The following is an 18,983-nucleotide window of genomic DNA, read 5'->3' as shown; positions in this document are numbered from 1 at the left end:
TCAGTGACGTCATGGTGAACATGTGGGTGTGCGGTTTGAGCGCTTCTTTAGCGTCAGTAGAAACTCGGACGTGAGGTCGCAGATACAGCTGTGACCTTTGACCTTTGAGGGTCTGTGCCAATGTCATCACTGGCTGTCGGGGTTAAAGCTCCCAGATTGAAATATCCGCTGCTTTTCAGTAATGACATAAAGGACATCGGCCCCCTGCTGAAGCTGTACCGAGGGACTGAGGATTTACCCCACACACACACACACACACACACACACACACACACACACACACACACACACACACACACACACACACACGAGAGATGGCTTTAATCCTCAGAACAGCAGATGGGCGAGTTTGACACATCAGGATCGTCAGGTGTCACTCACACAGTGACCTCCTGTGATTGGCCGACCTCTCTGACACTTGGCGGTCCTTCTCTGTCAAACTCCTCCCATCTGGCACCTCGGCTCGACCTAAACGAACGCCCCCTATCAGTCAGCATGCACATACACATATACATCCTCTCCTCCTCCTTCACCGGCTGTTCATCTGTGTCTAACCTTTGACCCCTCACCATGCTATTGTTCAGCAGGCCGAGGCCGCCCCGCCTTCCTCACCCATAATCCCCGTGATCCCAATCTTGCCAATCCCAGCCGAGACCACCGCCATCCCTCCAACGTCACAGGTCTCCTTTTTTTGTTCCTTTTTGACTTTCCTCCTCTCCTTCTTCTCTGCTCGATCCCTCCATCCCTCCCTCCTTCCATCCTCACTTCCCTCCTCGCTCATTTGGCTCTGCGGCTTTCTGTCGAGTTCGGTTTTCAGTGTCGGCCGTCCAGCTGTGGCGCTGATGAAGTGAGCAGATTAGAGATAGAAACAGCGGGAGGAATGCCACGCTCCCCCCGTTTGACTTTTCAGAGCCCATCTGTCTCCTCCCGGGCGAGCGAGCGAGAGTCAGAGTAGACGAGGAAGACGAGGTGAAGGAGCAGCTTCTCCCCTCCTGCACGACTGGATTTGATTGATTTTCTTGATTTGTTTCTTCATTTAAGGCTTCATGCTTCAGAACTGCATCTTCTGCAGCGTGAAGCGCCACCATGTACGTACCGCTCGTGCTCGCTAATCTGTGCTCAAATCCTCGGGCTTCCCGTTTTAGCATCATGAGGAGAGTTAGTCTTTTAGCAGCTGCGCGGCGGCCGACCCGGGCGCAGCGTGGGGTGTGATCGGAGGGGTGGAGGTTCAGGGGGGTTTCTTTATTGTGAGGGTGTTTGTAGGGTGGAGATGTTTTTCCTCTGTGATGTTCTGACGTGTCTCCTCGTCTCTGCAGGCCAATCCTCCGCCTGTGGTGGTCAACGCAGACAGCCTGGACACACCTCCATACGTGAGTGCTGCTCATTTCTGAATGGATGCATGAGTGATGGATAGATTGGAAGATGATGACAGATGCATGAAGGCACGATACCTGTGTTGATGATTTTATGGATAAAGATGGAGTCATGGGTGGATAGGTGGGTGGGTAGATCCACAGACAATGGCTAGGATGCAGGACTCTGTGGATCTGCAGATGTTTGGTAACTCCATCTTCACCGTCGGTCCAGCTGGAGCCTCACCTGCCTAGCACTGGACCCGTCTTTATTAAATTGATGTTTGCCTCCCGTGGACTCCGGCCGCTGTCAGCACGGCGTCGCTTCAGTTTCACCTGACGGGGAGAAATATTTGAAGAAGCATCTGCTTCGCTCTCCTCTCCCCACATCAGTTCAGAGTTCAGTGCTGCAGCACGTTTCTGTTAATTGGACGGTTTAAAGGAAATGTGTTAGATCAGAGTCGGTGAGTGGAGCCTGCAGGAGCTGTGGGCAGACGGCTGCATCGCACGAACCTTGAACTTCAGGCTTAAGAGGAGGAAATAAAAACTCTTCAGTTCTCCGAGGTTAGACGTGAGCCTGAGGAGCAGGAGGAGGCTCAGTTGAACCGTAGAGTCTGTGTTCTACTAACGTGTTTGCTTCCTATAAACTGCTGCTGGGAGGAGCCGACAGGTGAGCTGATACCTGTGTGTGTGTTTGCAGGTGAACGGGACGGAGGCTGATTATGAGTACGAGGAGATCACGCTGGAGCGGGTAAGCTGCCTTTACTGTTTACTTCCCTGTGAGTGACGGCCGTGCTGCTCGCCGCGAGAGCCGCCGTAACTCCGTCGCGTCTTTACGAGCCACATAAACGAGCCGCGGTCTATGACTCGCAGGACGGGCGACCCGCCGTCTGATGCTCTCTGTTTGACTTTGAGGCGCTGCTTTCATGGACCTCCGCTGCCTGCACCAAACCTCCCGACCGTCTGAGATTTCGGGGGAAACGAGGACGTAACGAATGAACCAGATTCTGTTAAACAAAGCAAAAGTTTCTGATCCTCTCACACAAACAGTTTCTCTTTAATCAGCTCTGTTTTAATCCTCCTCGCTGCCTCTGGTATTATCCTCCACATTGTTACCGTCTTCCTCCTTTTGTTCTTGTCCTAATTTTGCTCCTTTAAGTGCAAATTATTAGCACAGCTTTAAAAAAGTCTCACAGGGTCTGCCTGTCGTTCTGTCTGCGGTCTAACCGGCCTCGTGTTGTTTTTATCATCACAACCAAAATGTTTCCACACATGACACAAACTGAATCTGATGCCCGTCCACAGCAGTGGACACGCCGGACGCCCACCGCGGCAGGAACCAGCCATTCTACACAATAACTGCACATTTATAAAAGTTCAGTGCAGAACGGCATGCTGGGTAATTACAGCAGTGTATTTGAACCAGTGAAGGTAAAAACAAAATGTTTAACAGCGCCTCGGAGCCGGTGCACGCTCTCGGGTTCTGGATGTTTGCTGACGTTATCTGATTGGTGCAAACTCGTGCCGGGGGATTCGCGTAGCGGTACCTGCAGACGTGTTCATGCTTCGTTGTTCCAGCTGTCACTTCTGCTCCTCTTGGCTGCGGTTCGAGGTTTTCCAACACGGCGTCAAACTTCAGTCGTCACTGCTCAGCAGCATCATCGCTCACCTGGAAGGCTTTTATTGTGAAACGCTGGCAGGAAGTGTGAATCCTGAGCATGCTCACAGACTCGGATCGTTATCATTACTACTGTGATCACTGTGGTTTCCAGGGAAACTCGGGGCTGGGCTTCAGCATCGCAGGCGGCACCGACAACCCTCACATCGGTGAAGACCCCAGCATCTTCATCACCAAGGTGATCCCTGGAGGAGCGGCGGCGCAGGATGGACGGCTCAGGTGAGGCAGCAGGAAACTGTTGGTTGGTGAAGGAGGTGTGACTGATGTCTGAGCGGCTCCTTCTATTTTTGATCCCTCTGTCACCTCATTAGAGGAGGGCTCAGATTTTCTTTTAAACTGAAAACCAGCATCTCCTACAACACCCAGAATGCTTTGCAGCAGTTCCTTCCAGGCTGCTGCTTTAGAGCGTAGCTGCTGTGGAGGACAGGCTGTTAAGCTGATCAGGGAGCAGTTAGTGGGACAGAGGGAACAACGTGTGACTCACACAGGTTTCTAACACTAACCTTTCTAAGATCACAAACTTTATGAGCTTTCACTTTTTACCGGCTCAGCTTGAAGCTGGCCTGACGGATTCAGCCTCGTATAAAAACATGTAGAGAGAGAAGGACCTCTGTCCCTCGGTCTGCGTGGTGGTGTCCTCACAGCCGGACCCCCGCTGTGCCCTGCAGCCTTTCATGGCTCATTCATAATGCAGAAAGTCTGTCACACCTGATCCAGGTGATGATGATGAGGACGAAGAGTACGGTCTCAGGTTTCCTTTAAACTGTTTGTAAGTTTGGATCCGTAGTTTGACTCTACTTCCTGCTTTAGCTCCAATAAATGAAAGAAAAGCTGTGACATCATCAGTTTCTATTGAAGCAGGTGACCTGACTGACAGCGCGGTGTTCACGCTCTGTTTCAGGGTCAATGACGTCATCCTGAGAGTCAACGAGGTGGATGTTCGGGACGTGACCCACAGCCGAGCCGTGGAGGCGCTGAAGGAGGCGGGATCTCTGGTCCGACTCTACGTCCGCAGGAGGAAACCCGTCTCGGAGAAAGTGATGGAGATCAAGCTGGTGAAAGGACCCAAAGGTAGCGTGAAGGCTTAAACTGTGCCTGCGCTCAGATCCGGCGCCCTGTCTGAGCGCAGGCTCATTATTAAACCTGTGAGTGTTCCTAATGTTTTGGCTCACGGCTGCAGCTCTGCGCAGATGGCGTGGATGTGTGCCAGCCGTGTTGCTGGATTGTCTCCGCTTGCTGAGGAGCTTTAGTGAAATCCCCGCGGGCCTCATGATTATTCAGACGAGGAGCCCGGCTCAAGAACAAAGCCTCGGTTTCCACGGAAACATCCTGAAATATGCTTCTGTGCATTTATGTGTCCTGATTCGTTCCCGTGTTAAACCAGCAGCGGCGCGTTTCGTGGGGTGGTTGTTATTTAAAGTTTGTCCCTGTGAAGGACGCTCAGGCGTCGGAGCTAGACTCCAGAGTTTGAGGGTTTTTACCCAGAATGCTTTTCCCGTCTGATCACCCTGCACCCTCCTTCTGGTTCTTTGTGTTGCAGGTCTCGGCTTCAGTATAGCGGGCGGCGTGGGGAACCAGCACATCCCCGGCGACAACAGCATCTACGTCACCAAGATCATCGAAGGCGGAGCGGCTCATAAAGACGGGCGGCTGCAGATTGGAGACAAACTGCTGGCTGTAAGGATCAAACACGAGAAATCACATCAGACGAATTATTTATTTACACCACGGCTACAAACTAAAAGAGTAAACACGAGAAAGTCAAACAGAGTTACAAACATTCAGTGCAATAAAATAATTAAGAAAAGCTCTGATGAGATTATTTATGAGACCTAATAAAGACTCAAATTTGAAACCAGTAAAATTTGAAATAATAATTAAGACAAGCTTAAACTTATGACATGAAGTAACTGCAGGAAAGAAATAATAGAAGTAAAGACGACTAAAAGTAGAAAAATATAAATAAAAAACAAAAATAGACCCGTAAAAAAAAATCAATAGACACACAAGACAGAATACTGTATTTGAAAAAAGAAGCACAATTAGAAATTAATTAAAATAACAATAAAAACAGAAAATGGGCAGATTAAAGGAAAGAGCTGGAAGTTAACATAAAATAAATAAAATATTTAAAAAAAATTTTAATTAAAACCTTTTAAATAATCAATAAACCAAAAAGAACTGTTAATGTTAATTAAAACCAATAAAGCCTGATTTAAATAATAAAAATAAAACAAACAAATTACATTATTTTAAAAAAGGAAAAAAATGAGACTAATAAAAGTTAAATATAATAAAAGCAGGTTAAAGGTCAGCGAGTTAATAAAATAAATTAAAATAAAGTAAAATATTTCTGATAAACAACCAACACGTGTATAAATAGTAGAAACAGGTTTCAGTGCTAACGAACAAATAAAGTTTTAGATCTGCAGTAAAAACAGGAAGTTGCTGAGTAGACGGTGAAGAACGAGCACCATGAATATTTCTGAGGTTTTAACAATAAGATAAAGTTTCACCCTTATAACATTTTATAATTATAAACGTATAAAATGTTTCATTAAGGGAAGACGCGCTGAATCTGCGGTGCAGGCGCACCTCACCACAAACTACCAAACAGCAGACCTTCAGAATAAAAGCACAGGCGTGTCTGACCGCTCCTCTCTTGGTGTGTCTGCGTTCAGGTGAACAGCTCCTGCCTGGAGGAGGTGAGCCACGAACACGCCGTCACTGCCTTGAAAAACACTCCCGACGTGGTCTACTTGAAAGTGGCTAAACCCAACAGTGTCTTCATGAACGACAGCTTCGCTCCGCCCGACCTCACCAACTGTGAGTGCAAACACACACACCTGTGACCTCACCACTAAAGTTTGCTTCTGTGTTTGCAGCTGAAGAGAGAAACGTTTTGATGCTGCGGTCGCGTTTCAGTTTGTTCTGGGTTCAGGCTTCCAGAAACAGTTGGAAAACCCATAGTTGAAAACTTCCCTGGACTTTTTATCCTGAATTGTTTTCCGTTTTAATATCTTCCAGATAAATGAGGTCTCACATAAATCAGCTGACCTGGTTTTGAGTTAAAGGTTTCCCTGTGTGATTGTCGGTTTTCTGGCGTCCCGGCTGAAGGCTTGTTGGTTTGTCTTGAACACTGCGGTGGATTTTTGCTCTGACGTCGAGCAGATTAGAAGGTCCTGGCTCATGTGGTCAGGATGACATCCGACCCTGAGCCGGTGTGGACCGCCGCAGTCTCTGATGATCAAGTGGGGCGGGGATTCGTCAAACGACACGCCTCAAAGTGCAGACGAGGCCGGTTCCTTTAAAACATTTCTCTCTGAACCGGCAGCTTTAGCAGGGATGAAGACGGCCCAGCTCTGAACCTTGTTTTTACATCTCTCACTTCGCTGCAAATTACAGGAAGCGCTCTGAAACTGTAATACTGCAGGACAAACCTGCATCCCGGAGACTCGAAGCTGGCACCGAGCTGTTGAGGAGATGCCAAAGAAGGAAACACCCCTCAGAGATGCTGCGCGTCAGGCTCCTCGGCTATAGAGACCGAGGAGCTCCAAGCAGCTGTGGAGGATCCGGAGCCGAGGAGAGACTGATGGGAACGCACAGGAAGACACGGAGGCTGCAGGAAGTGTTGCACGTTATAATCTGAGTAATCATCATGAGTTGACATCCTTAAATCTAACACAGACTCTGAGCCGAGCAGGCTGGTGCTGGTTTGAAGCCAAACGAGGAACGAGCACAAAATATCCGATCCCGAGTCGCGGAAGAACGATGTTTGGCAGCTCGGCTCTCACAAACGCCACCAGGTGCCTCAACTCATCCATGTGAAACACAGACTCCCTAAAACCGAGTGCTTCCTACAGCCTTGTGCTGACAGCTATGATTATATCTGAAGTTTGGGCCACAGTCGATCAGCTGTTCAGCTTCTGAGTTTGTGTCTAAACCGAGTCGTGGACCAACGACGCCCTTCGTCTCCTGCAGTGGCAGGAAAACCATCGCTCTGTTAATTATGCAGGGACGTTATTTGTTTAACCTTAAGTCTCCGGGGGAGTGTCCTGTTCGTAGAGAGAACAGTTTCCGATCAGACGAACATCAAACTTTCAAATGTTTTTAAAAATGGAGACGAATGGAAACTATTTTCAGGTTTCATCCTCTCGGTGCTGCTGTCACAGATCATAATAAACTGACTGCGTGTTCGTCGTCTCTGTCGTCGCTCTGATGCTGCGGTTACAGCTGATCCTCAGCAGAAATGTGACAGGGTTGAGTTGGGAGGTGGTTGTTTCTCGCTCACCGGTGTCGTTTACGACCCCCCTCGACGGCTGCCGGCCTCGGCCAATCAGGTGGTTACAGGGGCCGGACAGGCGAGCAGATGCAGCAGCTCAGCGTCAGACACACAGCGGCTGTGATCAGACTGGTTTTAATGGTCTTCTCTCTTTCTCTTCCAGCGTACTCCCAGCGCATGGAGAACCATATCAGCCCCCCCAACTTCCTGGGTCAGCCCGTCCCTCCGCCAGCATCCTCGGGGCGTTACTCCCCGACCCCGAAGAGCACGCTGGGAGACGACGACGTCACCCGGTGAGAACAGAAACACTGTGCACGCGCACGCCTGCACTGAAACGTTTCAGTGTTTTTGTAGCTGAACCACAGCTGCTGCGCCCTCTGCTGGTGCACACCTGCAGTTACGCCCTCCACCCTCCCGTCATAACACACACCTGCAGAGTCTGAGTGGGACCCTGCTCACATGACTTCAGATGATTGACGGCTGCAGTGCTTTTTCCTGCAGGGAGCCGAGGAAGGTGGTGCTTCACAGAGGAGCGACGGGACTAGGCTTCAACATCGTGGGCGGGGAGGACGGCGAGGGGATCTTCATCTCCTTCATCCTCGCCGGAGGACCTGCTGACCTCAGCGGAGAGCTGAGGAAAGGAGACCGACTCGTCTCCGTACGTAACAACGCGTTAAACTCTGAGATCAACAACTTAAACCAGAGTGTCTGTCTGAGTCAGTGATGAGTCGCTGCCGGTCGCTCGCCACACGCAGGCAAACACACGGTTGACTTTCAAATTAAAAGCTGCACCTTTAGAGAAGTGCTGGATCAGACTGAGCCGCTCGTTTCCCCGATTGAGTCGTCGTTCCGCGTCTGACATTGTTTTTGTGTTTTCAGGTGAACGGCGTGGACCTCCGTAACGCCACCCACGAACAGGCGGCCGCCGCCCTGAAGAACGCCGGGCAGACAGTGACCATCGTCGCCCACTACAGACCAGAAGGTGGGACAGCAGCACGCACCTGCAGGATCACATGACTCCAGCAGCAGCTTAAATAAAAATAACTACATTTAAGTATATTTACAGTCGGGTGTGAGCAGGAAAGGGAACAAATCCTCTGCATTTAGCAGCTGGTATCAGAATATTTGGCTGTTTGATTATTTTCACTTTAAAATGATTCACAGATGTTTCAGCTCTGATCTCTGTGGGAAACTGAAACCAGCAGTTATCTCTGATTTTACCAGAGAAACAGTCCAGTTTAAAAAGTTTCAGATTCTGTTTGGCTTCATAAAAATCTTCTGTAGAGACTCTAACGTGTTTCTGTAATTTCCTGTGACCTCTGACCCCTGGATGGCCTCTGTGTCCGCTCAGAGTACAGCCGGTTTGAGGCAAAGATCCACGACCTGAGGGAGCAGATGATGAACAGCAGCATCAGCTCGGGCTCTGGGTCTCTGCGGACGAGTCAGAAGAGGTCGTTGTACGTCAGGTAGGCCTAAAGCGTGGAAGGCGCTCGCGTGCTGACGTCCTGTGTTCTGTTTTTAATCGGTTTGTTTGTCGTTCGTGTTTTAGAGCTCTGTTCGACTACGATAAGACGAGAGACTCCGGTCTGCCGAGTCAGGGCCTGAACTTTAAGTTCGGAGACATCCTTCACGTGGTGAACGCCTCCGACGACGAGTGGTGGCAGGCGAGGCAGCTGACGGCACAGGGAGAGGTGGAGGAGGTGGGGGTCATCCCCAGCAAGAGACGGTCAGTCCCAGTTACATCTGCTCCACCAATCAGGATTCAGAGCTCGAGAGGACGTTTGGCTGGAGTTTGTAACTTTATTTAAACAAACATCCGGGTCGCACCTGTACAGGTGTCACTGCGACGAACGAGAGCTTCACAGTGACGCTCTGAACATTTACCAGGTGACCTCCGAGGGTAAAGGCAGAGTTAGACTGTAAGGTCAGGATGTCGTCAGAGACTCGAAAGGCAAAACCTTCCAGTTTCTGGAGGAACGCTCGCGGAGTGGCGGCAAGCTGCCGACTCACTCGATTTGCCCTCGAGCTCTGAGGCGGAGCTCATCGCGAGTATCTGACAGATTCATGCATAAAGTCTGGTTCCCTTGTGATCTCTGCTGACCTTTGACCTTTCCCACAGGGTGGAGAAGAAGGAGAGGGCGAGGTTAAAGACGGTGAAGTTTAACGCCAAGTCTCGGGACAGAGGGGTGAGTGACGGCGTAGGCGGTCCCTGGAGTCAGAAACGTGTTTTAGTTCCAGTAACGCGACTTTATTTACACACAAAGACGTTTTTCTGTTCTTTGTATTTAAGCTGTAAAACATTTTTTATTGCTTTTATTGTCTGTTTGATTTCTGCGTCTTTAAAGATGCTCAGTTTTCCAGACTCGACCTGATAGAACGAGTCGGACTTGTTTAGACTTCAGTGACTCGTCCCATCTGATGCTCTCAGGATCAGCCGACTTTATTTTCCCCGCAGTGACGTGTAACATGCAGGTTAGTGAAGCCATGCGCGGTGTTACCTTCGTACAGGCGGTTGAAGTGCACGCGTGTTTGGGCCGTTGTGACAGACTTCAGTCTGTTAGCTAACGACTCGGTTTTAGGGTTTTCATCAGTTACCGGACGTTACTGAATAAGTCCGTCTGCGCCGCCCGCCTTTTTTGAAACCCGGCAGTGAGGGAAATGGCTGCCCGCGGCGCCCGCCACCTCGAGTGTGACGGGTGCTTGTTTTTCTGACCTTCCCCGAGCGTCGGCGTGTCGCACTTTAAACTGCACCAGATTCATTCGTGTGAAGGTGAAACGTGTTTGAATAAAGTCGGCTGATTCTGAGCTGGTTGATGACACGTTTCAGGTGTTTGGCGCCAGCTGTGTGCATCATGTGACCTCTGTGTGTTTGAGCCACAGCCACCTGATCTCCACCTACTAATGAGTGTTTGACTAATGTTGAAGCAGCCGGCCGTTTAACAGCATGACGATCTCTGAGGCGTTTCTTCTTCTTCACCAAATCGCAGCAGCGCCTCCCCCTCCCTCCCCCGCCACCTTTAAACCGTGTGCCGCTTTAATACGTGTCTCCACGGCGTTGCTCGCCAGCCGCCACGCTAACACGGCAGACTGAGGGCGGGGAGGCAAACCGTAGAACGTGCATGGTGCCCGCGGTCTGCTCCCCGCCTCTTCGCGAAACGCTTGACATTGACGTCTGCTGCTCTCAAACCTTCCTCCTCCTCCTCACCACTCACCCTCCTCACCCTGTTTTCCGTCTCCTGCTCTGTAACATCAAAGTGCAGCATGTGAGCTAATGATGTCACAGGTCCCGCCTCCTGCTGATGAACGACACGCAGCGGTTCAAATGTCTGCTTGTTCTTCTCGTTGAGCCATTAAACCCATTTATAGTTGAACTAATCAATAACTTGAACACAGACCTTTTTAGGCCCTTTCAGCTCCTGGTTTTGGTTTTGTGTCATCGCACAAGCCTGAATGAACCCACTGAGACCAAGCTGTTACCATAGTAACAGACGGTTAAAGGAAAAGGGACACGACTCTGTTCTGTGTTTGGCTTCTATTTATACATAAATGTAGGTTTAGCGTTCGTAGCCTCAACTAATCAATATTTGCAGCCATGAGGTGGTGGAGACCAACAATGGAACTGAAAGAAGGTGGATGCCGGACTCAGACGACTGCAGCTGCCGGCGCTTTTTAAATAAACCTAATATTTGTTGGTTGGTTGCCATGACATCAGCCAATATCGTTTTGTTATAGCCTCACATCTGGATGAGTTTATTTTAAATATCAGTGTTAACCCCACAGTAACCTTTACAGCCTGACTGGTGACGTCACGCTTTCATTTACACTTCAAGACAAACGAAATGCAAAATTTGAAGCTAAATTTAAGCTTCAGAAGTCCAAATGAAGAAACCACGTAAAGCTGAGAAGGCCTCTGAGCCCGACCCGCGGGACGTTTGTAATCCTGGGGTTTGTAGCACCAGTGTTTCCTCAGTGCTACACGAAGGAACATAAATGCTCTGTGGAACGACTTTTCCTGATGCACTTGAAGGCATCGCATCAGCACCATCTTCGAGCCGATTCGCCGAAATAACCAAACGGCTTCTCCCAGCTTGTCGCTGCTGTGTCTCTGCATGTCGTCAGCATGTTCACCTTCATCCTCCTCCTCCTCTCCGACCGACACTGCCTTCACTGTCGGCGTGTGAAGCGGGGCGTCAGAGCAGGTTGCGTTCAGGGTCGGGGCCTCTGTGTCCGAGTGTTTTAGTTTAAACTTTGTGATTTTTGTGTTTAATGTTGAAACTGTGAGCCGGTCAGACGCAGACTCAGACACCCATCACACCCCCTCATCTCCCTCTCTTCCTCCTCTGTTTTTGTTTTACTCCATCACCCCTCCTCCTCCTCTTCCTCAGCAGTCTCTCAATGACAAGCGTAAAAAGAACCTCTTTTCCCGAAAGTTTCCGTTCTACAAGAGCAAAGAGGCGAGCGAGCAGGAGACCAGCGATGTCGACCGTAAGTACAAGCGCGGGGAGGGCGGTCTGAAAGGAGGTTGGCCGGCGACAGGAAGAGAGATCAGGTGGCGACGGCGTGCTGAGCGCGCGCTGGTCGTCACCGCTGCAGGGCGTGGCCGCGGTCGTGCGATCTGATTAGAAGCCGTTTCTAAAACCTGAAACCAGAGCCAACATGGCCGCCCTGCAGCGGCGCCCCGGCGGCGTTCCCTCTGCTCTCTCAGTCTGTCGCTCTGTCAGTAACTGTGTCTGTGGTTGTTTTCCCTCCTTCCTTCACTCGGCTCTGCTGCTGCAGGACAACAGCGAGGACGTGCTGTCCAAAGGACACAGTAAGTCTCTCCCCAACACCCCCTCCCCCAAAACTCCCATCAGCCTCTTCGGTCTCCACCAGTGTCCTCCCGAGAGCTCCACTAAATAACCAGAGCGTACAGATGCCGCTCGCTCTACAAGCGAGTTTATGAGTTGTGAGCACGAGCATCCTTCCATCCTAAAACCTCTGGGGGCGGAGCTTTACGCCGCCCGATTTGTATTTGAGGTTTATTCTACTGGTTGTTTGTTTTGAATTAAAAGCAGCTTCGTGTTTTAGAGCAGACGACTTTATTTTGTTTGTTTTGTGAAGTAAAATCAGACGAAGCATCAACGACTCCTGATCAGCCTTTGATCAAAGTGATTATTCAGATTTTAAATGATGTTCATAAAACTGCATATGGGACCAAAACTATCAAATAAAACTCAGAAAACCACAAAAACCAGTCAAACACGTAACAGAGAACCAGCAGGTTCAAAGTTCCCGACTGACAGGAGCTCTGATCCGGATCAGTTTGTTATATTTCATCCAGAACATGAAGATAAAATCTCAGTTTTTCTTATGTCAGTGTGTCGAGTGTCAGTGAAGGCTGCTGTCGGCAGGCCCGGATCAGCGCGTTTAGTTTTAATGCCGTAAAAGACGCTAAACTGAAGAGTCTGATGATGGTTCCTGGTGGAGTCTGAGACCCCTCCCCCTCCTCTTCCTCACCACAGACCCTCGTGGATCCTTCAGGCCGGCGCTCTTCACTCTGGCCACGAGTTTCCGCTCTTCATCTCTCACGAGACCTTTGTTTTTCTGTTTCATGGCAAACGTGTACAAGTTACAGGAAGCTCTAAAAGCTGAACACGGCGACCGACACGAGCAGATCTGAAGCCGAGCCGCTCGCTCAGTCATCGGGAAATAAACCCGCCCACAAACACGGCTGATCGATAAACCAGGGAACATTTTTAGTTTTGGTTAAATTACAGTTTAAAATGTGTGTATTCAGGTCTTGGTGGTGTTTCCAGATGTTTCCAGATGTTTGTCCAGCTGACGATCTAAAGAAAACGTTTAATATCCCAGAAAAAATCTGATTTTATTTTCTTATCTGAATATGATCATCAGCGAGCTGAAAACACAGACTGTATATAAAGGAGGGAAGCGTCTTAAAGCTGCGTTCTTTTTAATGGCCAGCAGGGGGCGATGCTGTCCTGGTGAGTTTGTGGTCTCAGTCTTTAGTTTTAAGTCTTACTGAGTTAAAAACGGGATATTTATTTAGTTAATTTTGGTCTAAGTAAAATGTTTAAAAGGTGATGGAGGGGAAGTCGCTGCCCACTGAGTGCGCCGTGTCCCTCAGTTCCCTCCCTGGTTCAGCCTAAATCGCTCTGCTCGAAGCAAACGGATGATGTCACGGTGGCTGCTTCCATCGTTTATATACAGTCTGGTTTTATCCACATCGCCCAGTTTTCAGAGTCGAGTCTTTGAACGTGAAGCAGTTATATTTGGATCTGAGGTCAGGGAAGACTCCTGGAAGTTTGGGAAATGTTTTAAATGTGTCCATTATTGGGCTGAAAAGAGTCGGACGGTGGTTGTTGCTGTGATTGATCTGCCGCCTCGAGTCCCCCTGCGTGATCACGGCTCGGGGCAAAGCATTGTGGGACGGCGATGTGACCTGTCGTGTCCTGTTTGTGTTGTGATTCCAGAACACGTGACGTCTAACGCCAGCGATAGTGAGAGTAGCTACCGTAAGTGCCGCTCGATGACTCGCAGGAAACACTAACGATCGGCGCGACCTGTCACTGAACCCGCTAACTCCCTCACTGACGCCGTTAACAAGCACAGACTGCCGATTGGCCAGTAACAGCATGACCTCACACCCTCACAGTCTGCCCCTCCCCCCGCTGCTGCATGGACGCTGCCGCTTCGCAGAGAGCGACTCTTTCAGCCACACCGCACACCGAGCATGTCGGCACAGTTCACTGATTTCATGAAGCCACTATAAAAATATTTCACCTTAAAACTGGAAACCAGAAACGCACAGCATCACCTGTAACCCAGCGAGCGCTGCAGACTCGGGTGATGTTGTGAGAGCACTGTTATGAACCATTAACGGTTAAAAACGAGCTCAGCGAGCAAACCCGATCAGAGATAAAGGCTCCTTTAAACATGGAATCGGATCAATCTGAAGCAGCACAGCAGTGGGAGTGAAAGCCCGCAGGCTGAGCTGTGACTGCAGCAGAAAACCTCCGATACCCCGAAAATAAAGATGAGGCACAGGTGTAGAACGCCAGGCCTCGAGGTGTCCTGCAGGTTTTAGGTATCACCTGAATCCAGTGATTACTTCATGACCAGGCCTCTGGAGAACTTCAAGACATGTTGAGGAGGTCATTCAGCCATTTAGATCAGCTGTGATGGATCAAGGACACGTCTGAAACCTGCAGGACTCCGGCTCTCTGGGCCTGGAGTTCCCCGCCACTGATGTAAGGTGACCGCGGCTCACACAGCTCAGATTAAACAAGCATGAGTATGTGAGGAGTCGCGGCGTTTGTGCATGCTGAAAATTGGATCGTGAGCTGTTAGACGTGCAGACGTCAAAGTCGGCGTCGTCTCCGATTCCAGAGCCGTAACTGAAACTGTTTAAACGCTTTCTGCTCCCGTCGCCGTTCTCTAACGGGAGAATTTTAGTTCCTGAGCACACTGATGTAATCCCGCAGGTTCAGACTCCGCCTACTAACCAACCTCAGTAGATCCCATCCTCCCTCCTCTCCTCCGTCTCTCCTCCTCTTCACCTTCATCACACCTCACTCCCGTCTGAGCTCCGGACGCTGAAACTAACCGACCTCTGTGTCTCCAGGTGGGCAGGAGGAGTACGTGCTGTCCTACGAGCCCGTCGTTCAGCAGGAAGGTGAGACATCTGTGTTCGCTTAGCTTTCTTTTTTTAAAGTAATCTGATTACCACAGGCAGCACTCAGGTGTTCCTGCATATTCGACATGCTTCGATTCTGTCCCACAGTGAACTACACCCGCCCCGTCATCATCCTCGGCCCCATGAAGGACCGCATCAACGACGACCTGATCTCAGAGTTCCCCGACAAGTTCGGATCCTGCGTCCCTCGTAAGTCCGCCGAACGCCTGTAAACAGAGGCTGCGTTGTACGCTCGTGTCACCTGATGTTTAATGCTGACCCCGCCCGCAGACACGACCCGGCCGAAGCGGGACTACGAGGTGGACGGCAGAGACTATCACTTCGTGATCTCCAGAGAGCAGATGGAGAAGGACATCCAGGACCACAAGTTCATCGAGGCGGGGCAATACAACAACCACCTGTACGGGACCAGCGTGCAGTCGGTCCGGGAGGTGGCGGAGAAGGTAATGGCGACACGCCCCTTTGACCTTTAACCCCGCTCTGACCTCATTCAAGCGGCGGCGTGTGGTTTGAGATGTTCTCCTGCTGTTTTCAGGGCAAACACTGCATCCTGGACGTGTCAGGTAACGCCATCAAGAGACTCCAGCTGGCTCAGCTCCACCCCATCGCCATCTTCATCAAACCCAAATCTGTGGAGAACATCATGTGAGTCACTTCACAGGAAACGCCTCCACTCAGTTCTCCCACACGAGCGTGAAGGTGACGTGGTTTTTCTCTGCAGGGAGATGAACAAGCGTCTGACGGAGGAGCAGGGCAAGAAGACCTTCGACCGAGCGAACAAGCTGGAGCAGGAGTTCACCGAGCATTTCACAGGTGAGTGCCCTGGCTCCACCCGCCTCAGCTCAGGTGATTCTCCACCCGCGCCGTCGAAACCACGTTACAGTCTCGCATGTGGTTCCTCTCTGCCCCCTGCTGGTCACGTGCTGGAGCTGCACCTCAACATTAGTGCAGCAGACGGGAGGAAATGACGAGTCTTTGTTTGAGACGTGACGTTTTAAATTTGGCTGATCTCCTCTTCGAGGTCGTGTCCTCGTGCACCTCTGCGAGCGTGCATCCTGATGGAAGTTCCTCACGCAGACTGGCGCTATACCACCCTGCCGGGACCTTTAATAACGAGCAGAAATGGCGCCGCCTTATCAGAGAGCAGGAAGTCCGAGAAATGAGCTCGAAGGATCGATCAGCCAGGTTTAAATACGTTTGTAGTTTTATTTTTATGGGCGGAGCTTTTAAACTTCGAGATGAAAGGAGTGTTTTGATTGGTTTCAGACACAAGCAGCGCTCTGACACGTCCACAGCACTAATGACATCACAGCTGATGCAACAAGAGGCACCAATCATAACTTTATTTACAAACATTTAAAAACGATAATAAACGTCAGCGGAGTCGGGATGAGTGATGTACAGGTGGGCTGTGCCCGTCTTTGATGATGTCACGCGCTCGCCGCTGACTCTGCTCTGTGTGTGTGCAGCCATCGTGCAGGGCGACACGCTGGAGGAGATCTACGACCAGGTGAAGCAGATCATCGAGGAGCAGTCGGGTCCCTTCATCTGGGTTCAGTCCAAGGAGAAGTTATGAAGACGGCCGCTCCTCCTCCTCGTTTTGACGGACGAGTCGACCTGCAGACGTCCCCTCCCCCACGCCTCACCCTCCACTCGCCCCATCAGCGACGCAGCGGCCGACCCGAGTTCAGTTTAGCTTCTTTTCTTTCTTTCTTTGCCTGATAAGACTTCATGTTTGGGTTTCCTGACCAGCAGAGCAAAGCACACAGGAAGTTTGATGACATCACACTCACCGCGGTACAGCTCCTTAATGTTTAAGGGAGGAGAACTTTAGAGGAGACGAGGAAGGTACCTGGAAGTGACGAGAAGAAACGTACGAAGTGGATTTTATGTTTAGTTTTTTCTTTGTGGGTTTTTTTCCCCTTTTTTTGTCTTGTAAGGTAAGCTGGTGGGCGGAGTTTCAGTCTCAGGCAGCGTCTGTCGGTCCGGAGGAGGCGGAGACACAAAAAGCAAAACTTTGCACGTTTGAGCTTTAACAGCATGTCAGTTAATCCCGTTTATTTTCCCATCAGCCCCGTCGCCTCACGTCTGATGTCACCGCTTTTCTCTTCTGCTCGTTTTTTAGACTCTACTCACGTTTCGTTTGTTTTTTATTTTCGCTCCTCGCTGCTGCTGGATGTTCGTCAGGACACCGCGAGGTTCCTGCTCTGCTGCTAGAGGGCGCCGCAAGGCTTAACGAAGGAAAACGACAGTTTCTTTACTTTGTTTTTAGAGGAAACGGTTTTAACATTTATAATTTTCTGTCAATGAGAAAGAATCTGACAGATTTTCTGATTTCAGGGATGAAAAAATAAAAGCTCTGATGTTTCTGCAGACGTCGAATCGTTTCTCACCAAACCACCGAGACAAAGAGACAGAAAAATATAAATATTTTTATAGATGAAAATAAGCTGAGTGCAATCATCAAAAATTATAAATCATATCTATAAAAAATATTTTATTCATTAACGTGTTTAATTTCACTAAAACACCAAATGCAAGACAGAAATTTCCAAATATGTTTATTTTATTACCAGAAAAATCTCAATATTAGAAATAACAAAAGAATCTAATAAAATCAAACTATTTTAATTTACTAAAGAAAATTATCTCAGAATTTTATGAAACTGATTATGCCAAATATGGTTTATGATAAAATCTAATTTAAGATAATTAAATATTAAAATCAAGAAAAATGCTACAAACATTTTCCGCCTGTTAGAAAAACTGCTCATAATTAATAAAAAACAGATTTTTATGAAGGATCCAGAACAGCAAGGAAAAAATAATCTAATACAAAAAGAATTTGAATCACCAGAAAATGCAAAACAAATTAAAATTGTTTTAACATAAATGAATTTAGAAAAGCGTGAAACTTTTAAGTTTAGAATAACTTAAAATCCCAAATCCGTATTTTATTTACAAACACACCAGAATCACAGGACAAAATAGATTTCTTAATATTTTATTATAACCCCTAAAACCTAAAAAGTAAAAGATTTTATTTTACCAAAATATAAAACTTCCTGTAAACAGTGAAACAAGAATTCTATTAACTTTTATTACAACAATCTATTTTATTATAATGAAATTATAACTGTAACACTTATGAAAAATTAAAAATATTTAAAAGCACGTCAGAGCTGCAGGACAACACGAGGAAGTAACGCCGACGTCAACGAGTGTCTCGTGAGATCTGAACTCCTGATTTTAGATTCTCTTCAGCTGATTTTTTTTTTTTTTAATTCTGGTCTCTTTTTTTTCTCACTTGGACGAGTCCACAGTCGCGTGATGCAGTGGCGCCCTCTGCAGTTAGAACCCCGCCGGTCGTCGCGGTGACGTCCATCAGCGTCGCCAGTGTCTTACCACAAAAACGATGTCGATCATGCGATTCGCGCGGCGAGCCCGGAGACGAGCTGCCACCTCCGGGCGTCCACAGGTGTCGGAAACACGATTATTGTACAATGAGATTTTGACAGATATTTAACCCTCGGTAAACTGCCTATTTTGTTATAATAAAGTCTATATTGAACTTTACTTAAGCACTACTACTACGGGAATTATTTTCTTTGCATTGTTAATCATATATGAATAGAAAAGTATAAAGATATTTGAATATGAATATATATTTTTCTTTTTCTTTGATCACCACCTCCTCTGTCTTTTAATTTTCTTTTTTAAGCATAATAAAAACTTAACAAGAAAACCTGTGTGTTCATTTATAAAAGTCACACTTCAGTCGGCCTGCCTGAACACGTGTTGAACATTGAACGGGTGACGTCCTCCACGACGCCTGAAGATTTCTGAAGAGGAAGAAGAAACCCTCGTCTGTCCCGACGTCGCTGAAAAAACTGCATTTTTATTTGATCTTCAGAGTGACGCTGAAAAACTAGTTCATGCATTTATTACTTCCAGGCTGGACGACTGTAACTCATTATT

General features: G+C 48.6%; 1 protein-coding gene across 9 annotated transcripts in view; it reads left to right on the top strand.

Moving 5' to 3' along the window:
* The window catches only part of dlg1b (discs large MAGUK scaffold protein 1b), a 98,540-nt gene extending 79,796 nt beyond the window's left edge, over positions 1 to 18,744 (top strand). For 3 of the 9 annotated variants that reach the window (XM_086271684.1, XM_086271686.1, XM_086271687.1), the window contains 21 exons: positions 585 to 680; positions 1,317 to 1,370; positions 2,053 to 2,103; positions 3,125 to 3,249; positions 3,932 to 4,101; positions 4,571 to 4,707; positions 5,712 to 5,856; positions 7,476 to 7,605; positions 7,814 to 7,970; positions 8,192 to 8,294; positions 8,664 to 8,778; positions 8,862 to 9,038; positions 9,432 to 9,498; positions 11,698 to 11,797; positions 13,783 to 13,824; positions 14,934 to 14,984; positions 15,093 to 15,194; positions 15,276 to 15,448; positions 15,541 to 15,650; positions 15,727 to 15,818; positions 16,475 to 18,744. In XM_086271684.1, the coding sequence (XP_086127810.1) occupies positions 585 to 680; positions 1,317 to 1,370; positions 2,053 to 2,103; positions 3,125 to 3,249; positions 3,932 to 4,101; positions 4,571 to 4,707; positions 5,712 to 5,856; positions 7,476 to 7,605; positions 7,814 to 7,970; positions 8,192 to 8,294; positions 8,664 to 8,778; positions 8,862 to 9,038; positions 9,432 to 9,498; positions 11,698 to 11,797; positions 13,783 to 13,824; positions 14,934 to 14,984; positions 15,093 to 15,194; positions 15,276 to 15,448; positions 15,541 to 15,650; positions 15,727 to 15,818; positions 16,475 to 16,581 (2,304 nt within the window). In that variant the 3' untranslated portion in view covers positions 16,582 to 18,744. Of the gene's footprint in view, positions 1 to 584; positions 681 to 1,316; positions 1,371 to 2,052; positions 2,104 to 3,124; positions 3,250 to 3,931; positions 4,102 to 4,570; positions 4,708 to 5,711; positions 5,857 to 7,475; positions 7,606 to 7,813; positions 7,971 to 8,191; positions 8,295 to 8,663; positions 8,779 to 8,861; positions 9,039 to 9,431; positions 9,499 to 11,697; positions 11,798 to 12,088; positions 12,123 to 13,782; positions 13,825 to 14,933; positions 14,985 to 15,092; positions 15,195 to 15,275; positions 15,449 to 15,540; positions 15,651 to 15,726; positions 15,819 to 16,474 lie in introns of all 9 variants that reach the window. The other 6 variants (XM_086271685.1, XM_086271692.1, XM_086271688.1 and 3 more) reach the window with 5 other exon arrangements.
* Positions 18,745 to 18,983: the final 239 nt, after the last annotated feature.

The sequence above is a fragment of the Aulonocara sp. 'chitande type north' Nkhata Bay genome, linkage group LG18, assembly GCF_057382095.1.
Source record: "Aulonocara sp. 'chitande type north' Nkhata Bay isolate Kocher_YH1m ecotype deep benthic linkage group LG18, A_spYH_male_GT1.1, whole genome shotgun sequence".
Lineage (NCBI taxonomy): Eukaryota > Metazoa > Chordata > Actinopteri > Cichliformes > Cichlidae > Aulonocara > Aulonocara sp. 'chitande type north' Nkhata Bay.
Note: the sequence above shows the minus strand (reverse complement) of the source record. Positions and strands in the feature narration are given on the sequence as shown.